This window comes from Gymnogyps californianus, chromosome 15, assembly GCF_018139145.2.
Source record: "Gymnogyps californianus isolate 813 chromosome 15, ASM1813914v2, whole genome shotgun sequence".
Classification (NCBI taxonomy): domain Eukaryota; kingdom Metazoa; phylum Chordata; class Aves; order Accipitriformes; family Cathartidae; genus Gymnogyps; species Gymnogyps californianus.
In genome coordinates this window covers 1,926,089-1,933,929 of record NC_059485.1, presented here as the reverse complement: position 1 = coordinate 1,933,929, position 7,841 = coordinate 1,926,089, and the positions used below count along the sequence as shown (strand labels likewise).

The following is a 7,841-nucleotide window of genomic DNA, read 5'->3' as shown; positions in this document are numbered from 1 at the left end:
CCAAGGAATAATGGTAATTAGAGCTTCCTAATGCCTCCAGGTCATTGTCTTTTTTCCTTGCATAACGTAATTTCTATAGGGCTTGTCGTCTTTATTAGGAGAATTAATCTAAATCTCGCCGTGCTCTGGCCGCTTTGCCGTCCGCTGGAGCCATCCCGAGGAGGGTCAAAGAGGCAGGTCCTCTTCATGGCATGTGAATAAAAAAATTAAAAAATTAAGAAGGGAGGTCAGCTGGAGGCTACGGCGGAGGAAATTAATGATTTTTTAAACAACCAGGGAAGTTTGCGTCGGCCTGGTAACGTAATTCAATTTCTGTCATTAAACCCGCGTCGCTGATGTGGGGCCGCTTTTGCCCAACTAAGCAAAATCCTCTTATTAAGCCAGAATTGTCATTAGTGTAATAATAAAATGAGGATGAATGGCAGAGGGGAAGGACTGGCCGCAGCCCAGCGGCGGCGATGGGGATGCCCGGTGCCACAGAGCGAGGGAAAGGCAGAGCAGGTTTTCTCCCACCCCGGGCACCCGTAGCAGTCCGGGGAAGGACGAGGGACCCCATGGTTCCCGGGATGGCTGGGGGTGCTCGGCAGAGCTGGGAAGGAGCCGGGATGGGATCTGCCCTGCAGGGTCGCATCCTGCATCCTCAGCGCCAGGATCTGCCTGGAGCTCTCCAGCCTCAAGTCTTTAATACCCCTGTCAAAATCCCGGCTCCAGCCAGATTTCCAGGAAAATGTCCCATCCCTATTTAAACCATCCTGAGTTTTTCTTGGCTCCGGGTAATTTTCCTTCTCGTTGCTGCGAGGGTGGAACCCCAGGACGGCGAGGCCGCTGCCGTGCCCACCCCACTCCTTCCCTCCCTGCAACGCCTGGGGAAGGGTTAGGAAAAGCACTTGCACCCTCCCGTGCCTGCATCCACGAACTGCAAGGCAGCGTGGAAGCACGGCTGGGTCCCCCCGTGGCACACGGTGCTGGACAACCCACGAGCGGGAGGAATCATCGCCGTCCCTTCGCCGCTGGCACTCCCGGGGAGGTTTCCTTCCACCGCAGCATCTCAGGGGAAACCACCCCAAAAATACCTTCCTTCCCAGTGCGGCGGGCGAGGGGCAGCGGGGAGGCATCCCAGGGATGGATGGTCCCACGCTGCTCCAGGGTGGGAAGCAAAGGAGCAGCTCCTGCCCTCCCGGGCTCATGTGGAGGTCGCCAGACCAGGGGCAAAGCAGCAGGTCAGGGGATTAAACAGTGGAAAAGCAGCTTGAACCTTCGGGCTGGAACCTGATTAGTAATTAGAGCCCGAGGTCATCCCGTGCACGGGGAAGGCGGCAAGGGCGATGCCACGGGGCACGAGCCAGCCGCAGGGCAGGAGGGAGACGTGGCGCTGGCTCCTGTGCTCCAGAGCGGACTTTACCCCCTTGGAGGAGGGAACTGGAGTCCAGCAACGCCCAGTTCAAGTCTCTAGGCTCCATGAACCCAGTATCCAACTCTGATGCGTTGAAGAGACCTTTGTGAGGCAGAGAGGGTTGTAGCTTCTGGTCTTGCAGGCAGCTTCGTGCAGGGAAACTATCGTGAGACATCACTAAAACTCATAACCCCTCTGCCCAGAAAATCCTGCCAGCCCAGAAGGTACTGAGAACACACTATGAAGCAAGCTAAAACCAGCTTCAGTTGGGCAAAAATGCTAATCACAGTGAAAAGGAAACCTTCCCCAATGGAAGTTTTGACCCCCGGAATGCCCGAAGGCCTCCAATGCATCAGCATCCCCCTTACACGCGGCAAAACCTGGGGTAGCAGTAACAGATACAGGATAAAACCACACGCACCGGCCTCAGGCTAACCCTTCAGGTTGCAAGACCACGCTGGATGCGACATGGCTTGCGTCCACACCTTGGGTCACCGGGTCTGTAGCTGGAGACAGGGACTCCAGATGAAATCTGCTCTCAGCCTTCGGACCAGGGCTTTGTACCTGTGTTCATACCCGCATTTGTACTTGCCTCGTACGCATCCCACCACCGGCGCAGCCTCCCCATCCTTGCAACCAACGCTGGGCAAACTGAGCAGAGAAGGAATCCCATGGCAGATGCACCAGGGTGCCATCACCAGTGCCTTTTAAAAAAAGAGGTTATTTCTCCAACACAGTGAATCAGTGCTTTATTTTCAGTATTGAAAGAGGTACAAGACCAGCAGTGAGCTCCAGGTAATGAGCTGGCGCGTTGCACTTCTTATCGTAACGCGGGATTGAGGCAAAATGCATGCGACGTGCCCCTGAGCGCAGCTGCACCGTAACAGCACCGGCAGCGCAGCCTCACCAAACCCCCCACGCATTGCACTAGAGCCGCACCACCAGACCCACGGGTCAGCAAAAGGTTTTGCCGTCTTCAAAAATCCTTGCGTATTGATTTCAGAGGATTTGGTTTATGGGACAGGGAGGCAAGGCCACGAATCAGATGCTGAATTAAGGAGAAATCAGTGTCCCAGCCCTTCCGAGCACAGAGGGAACGCAGACATGATTCCTAAAGCCTGAGTTGTGCAAAGTGCAGCCCGTGAGCCCGATTCTGGCCTCCCTTGCACCAGCGTACAGCGAGGAGGAACCGTTAGTGCCACTGGAGTTCATACATAGCACAGTGATAAATCTGGTGTAAGGCCAAGTCAGAATCAAGCCCAGAGGACGTGGGAAATCTAGAACTGTCTCTACTGTGTGCAAGATGGGCAGAGGGGTAAAATACCTGGATGCTTTCTAGCGGGATCATAAAATCATCCTTGCCCTAGCACCCTGGAAGGGTTTATATAGGGCAATTCATACCATGATCCCAGCCCACAATAGCACCAGAGATTAACCCAGACTCTGACCTCGGCTAATCCAGCGTGACTCCCTGGAAATGCCAGCGGAGCGACTCTGTATGGCATCGGTGCCACGGCAGAATCGGCCCCTCCTGGCTGGGATCTGCAGGGCGTCCTGCCTCGGCTGAAGTCAACAGCAAAACCGCCCCAGAGCTCAGCGGAGGCAGGACCGCAGGCACGCGAGCTGCTTTAGTGGACAAAACCGAAAGGACTCTGCTGCTACCAGCAGAGGCGAGGACGCTGGGGAGAACAGACGGTTGAGGAGGGGGTAAGGGTGGGTAAAATGAAGAGCTGTAGCCTTTGCAGCACCCCAATTCGTCTGAAACACCCTCAGGCACAGGTCATACAACCCGCCACCCAGCAAGCATAGAGCTTCAGCAACCCCATTTTCCCCTCGCCTCCCCCGTGCTCCTCGCAGCACCCCAAATCGGAGCAGCCCTGAGAGGGAATTGACCCGGTAAAAACAGGAGCTTCTTTGGGGTTTCTCTTGTTCCCAGTGCCCCCTTGAACCGGACAGTGCACCCCAAGGTGTGAACGCAGGATCAGCCCAAGAGCAGTGTGCCAAGTAGAGCAGCTCGCTTAATTCTCCTTCAGGTCCTTGTCTGCTTTGCCTAAAAGAGGGAAAGGAAAAATCAAGGTTCGTGTTTCTTGCTCCAGAACCCCCAGCTCCTTTTATATGGTTATTTTGCCACATGCAGCTAACATCTCACAACCATCGCAGTCCGACAAGCAAGTCACAGCCGGGGCGCAGCCCTGAACTTGGCCTCCCAAAGCCTTTTTCTGACTCGGGGGAAGGAAACAGCACGATAACCACAATGCCAAGAAGCCCTGCCCTTCCCCACAGACCCACTCCCTACCCGTAGGGCAGCTGCACTACTCAGAGCTCCCACCTGACTTCCCAGAGGAGTGAACCAGCAAACTCTCCCAGCCCAGTTTATGCCACTGCAGGAGCTCCCTGCCCTTGCTTTGCACCACCAGCAGAAAACCAGCAACGCTCAGCCAACCCCTCGGACACGTGGAGACCTGCGGCCGCATCCAGGAGCTCCAGCACGCTCCGCATTTCACCGTGGGAGGTCAGGGAATCCCTGCCAAGCCGCCAGCTGAGCAGACTGACGCAAGTGAGATTTATTTAGGATGCAAGCAGTTCCTTGGCTTAGCTGAACGGCGCATCGCACACAGCGTGGCCCGGCTATCAGTAGCTTCCCCAAAAATAACTACGTGGGCTCAAACAGCTGCCAAGCCTTTACCTTTCGGGACGAACTTCAGCGAGCTGCTGAATATTCAGAAGCGGGACTGGCCCCTCTTTGGCCCGTCATTGAGGAATTCGTGGCCGAGCCCTTGCCACACTTGCCACAAGACACCTAGAAATGCAAGGAGAGGGTTTGACAGCAAGCGGTCTTTCTCAGCAGACAGGATCATGAAAAAAAGCCCGTGGGGTTTTTTTTTTTTTGCTATTTCCCACGGGTTTCAGAATCGGCACCTTTAAAGCCCCCGGCCGCTCCTTGCGCTTGGACACGCTGTCCTCGTGGACTGTCTCGGTGAAGGCTGGCCACGGCGACGAGTGCTCGTACTTCGCATGGCTGGAGAACAGCTCATGGCCGCACTTGGCACAGACGTAGATGCCTGGGGAGGGCGGCAGGAGAGGGTCAGTGCTGGGGGCAGCCCCCCGGCCCCGCTCCCCAGCCGGCTCCCAGCAGCGATTGCTGGGGATTGGGGGGGGGGGGCAGCAGTGGGGACACAGCAGCAGGGTGACACGGGACACCCACCCACGCTGGACTTTGCCCACATGGGCCACTGCCAGCTGCTGCTGCTGCCAGACCCCCAGGGCCAGGCAGGGGAGCGGGAGCTTTTGGGACGTGGGGCAGGACCCGCATCCTCTATAGGGGCTCCTCTACAGCCCCAGCCCGCGGGACAGGATCCCTCCAAGGGGCCCCTATAGGGAGTCGTCGTCCCCCCCGAGCCCCACCTTTGTAGGCAGGATCTCCCCCCCCCCCCAACAAGGACCCCGAGATGGGACCCCCAGCCCGGTCCCCACGGGTGGAGGACGGCCCACAGGAAGGACACCCGCACCCCACCACACGCACCCCCACCCCACACACTCTCACTCATCCCGTGGGAACTCAGCTTTTTCGGGTGACACCCCCTGCCCGCCCCACGGGGGGGGGGAAGGGAGGGGGGGGAAACCCCCCAGACCCCACCCCGACCCCACAGGGAACCTACAGACCCCACGGAGAGCCCCCGGCCCCGCTCACCCGGCTGGAAATGGTCCTTGAACACCTCGCCCCCGAAGAAGGAACAGAAAGACATGGCTTCCCCCACCGCCCCGGCCCCGGCCCCGCCCCGCCTCCGCCCCGCCCCGGCCCGCCCCGCCTCCGCCGCGGCCCCGCCCCGCGGCCGGCAGGGGCGCTGTGGGGCAGACGGTACCGGGCGGGGGGGGGGGTCCCGGTACCCAAGGGAGGGCCCCGCTCCGCCCCGCGCCCCCGCCAACCCTCACACACGCACACACCACCCGTGGGACACCCCCCCCCCCCCCGTACCGGGCCCCGCAGTCCCCGCGAAGGCCTCCCGGGTGAGGAGGGGGCGGTGGGGGCAGCCCGCCGGGCTGCGGGCGCGGGGATGCGCGGGGGGGGGGGGGGGGGGGTTGGCGGGGGGGGGGCGCGGGGCGGTGCGGAGCTGCGCGGGGCGGAGCGGGGACCCGGCACGGTCCTGCGGATGCTCCGGCACCGCCGGCTGGAGCGGGGCGAGCTCCAGCCCGGCACCGGTCATCCACACCCGACACCGGGACCAGGACGGACCCTCCGCCTCCAGCACCGGCTCTTCACCCCCGGCACCGGCACCGGCATCGACCCTCCTCTCCCGGCACCGACATCGGTCCTTGGATCCCGGCACCAGGACCAGCCGGCCTCCTTCAGCGCCGGCACCGGCTCGTCTTCCCCGGCACAGGGTCCGGCCCTCCCCCGGCACCGGGACTGACCCTCCGGTCATCCTCCCCCCCGGCACCAACACGGGTTCTCCCCCGGCACTGGGACCAGTCCGTCTCCCCGGCAGCACCGGGACTGCTCGTCCTTCTCCAGCGCCAGGACCGACCCTTCCCCGGCGGCACCGGGACCTCCCGTCTGTCCCAGGTACCGGCGCTGCGGGAGCAGGGGGACCGGCGGGGAGGGGGCCGGGGCCGCCCCAGTCCCCCCAGCAGCACTGCCCGGGGCGGGTGATGGAGGTTGGGCAGCTCTTGGGACGAACTGGGGGGTCCCCCACCACGCACACGCCAGGGCCTCAGTGGATGGGGTGCAGGCGCAGGCTCAGTGAGGACCACCCGTCCCACCACCCCAGGAGCGCAGAGCCAGGGGTCACCCGTGGGGACCCTCCCCACGGAGGCCAACGCGGGGAGGCGATGCGGGGTCTGAGCTGTGTGTCCCTTCGTGGGGTGCATGGGGTTCCCGGAGGAGGCAGCAGCCCGGCATGTGGCAAGGTAAGGGCTTTGAAGGTGAACCGCAGGCAGCCGGCTCCTTGGCAGGCTCCGGATGAGCTTCGTGTGGCTTCCTTTTCCTTCCAAAAAAACAGGTACCACAAGTCTCTTCTTCCCTAGCTTTATCTGAGGACCCTTGGATGAGTCCTCGGCCAGCGGGCTCTCACAGAAATTGCACCTTCCTTTGGTGCAAGAGCAAAAACGCCGGCGCTCTTTGAACAGAAGCTGGGGACTGTCCCGAGAAGCTGGCCCTGCTGCCGGAGCCCTGCGGCCCGCAGCAAACCGCTTGCATGGGTCCCTGCTCCCTAATGCCGATGGACGTGTCCATCAGCCAGGAGCTCACCCCCGGGGCTGTGCCCGGTGTGGAAACCCCCACGGGGGGCCAGCGCTGGCGGTGCTCCTGCCCGCTGGATGCTGCCGGTTTGAATTAGGTCAGGCTTTCATCTCGGGCAGGCTGAGCTCCCCGCTCCAGCCCCAGGGATTGATGATTTGTGGCAGGCGCCCGGGCAGAGGGAGGAAGGGGCTCTCGCTGCAGCACCGTGGGACAGTGGGGAGCCGAAGACGTGCCGTGTCACCGCGCACAGAACGGGTGACGTGCTGTTTTGAAAGCGCATCCCTTATGATCCACCGAGATCAGACGAGCCGGGTGTCAGGAAAGGCTCCAAATAGACTCAAGGGCCGTGTATACCTTCAGGGTGCAGGTTTTCAGCCAGTGGAAGGAGCCACAGCGGCTGCCGGGACCCTGTGTGACCCTGGGCCACGTCAACCCACCGGGACGATGCTGTGTCTCGGCAGCATCGTCCGCCTGGATGTCTGCTGCTAACCAGAATTCAGAAGGTGAAGCTGTGCCCATGGAATAGGTGGGCGAACTGGCTGGGTCCTTCCCAAGGGCTGTGTCCTGGTGAAACCAGGGCCGAGAGCTCTCCTGTGCAAGGGCCACGCCACGAGGGATGCAAAGGTTTTGGGAAGACAGGCAGAGGACAAGGACGGCTGAGACACAGGGGCGAAGCAAAGTCCATAGCAGAGGCAGGGCTGAGCTCAAGCCCTGGGACAGCACAGGGTGGTGGGAAAGCTTTGGGAGCGGGTCACTGGGAGACCAGGCTGGGTGCTGGGGCTGGGTGCTGAGGCTGGCTGGCTCTGAGCATCCCAGCAGGCACAGCCACCCTGGAGCCATTCGTGCGGTGCCAAAGCCTGCCCGGCTCTCGCTCCCCCAGCAACGTGAAATCCGCTCCAGTATCCACCAGTAAACCCCTGAGAAGGAGCGATGTGATGTGGAAGCGGGAGCAGAAGACGGAGCTGGGATCCCGCGCTGCCCTACCCATTGCTCAAAGTTACGTCTTGAGGTTGCAGTGAGACTTTCTTCAAAGCCCTCACGCTCCTTAATCACAGGATAACGCAGAGAGCTCTCCAGTTACAGAGCTAATAACCACAGCAATTTGGTTTCTGTAGTGGTATATTGTGGAGATAATTAGATGAGGGATTTCCAGCTTGTTTGGCTGGGTGATGAAAGCCTCCTCTGCACCCAGGCAGACCTGTGCCACCG

General features: G+C 60.9%; 1 protein-coding gene across 1 annotated transcript; it reads right to left on the bottom strand.

Moving 5' to 3' along the window:
- Positions 1 to 2,124: 2,124 nt before the first annotated feature.
- MSRB1 (methionine sulfoxide reductase B1) lies at positions 2,125 to 5,139 on the bottom strand. The gene is given in 5 exon segments (XM_050905892.1): positions 2,125 to 3,443; positions 4,080 to 4,172; positions 4,175 to 4,193; positions 4,313 to 4,455; positions 5,085 to 5,139. Coding segments are annotated over 5 exon segments (342 nt in total). The 3' UTR covers positions 2,125 to 3,411.
- Positions 5,140 to 7,841: the final 2,702 nt, after the last annotated feature.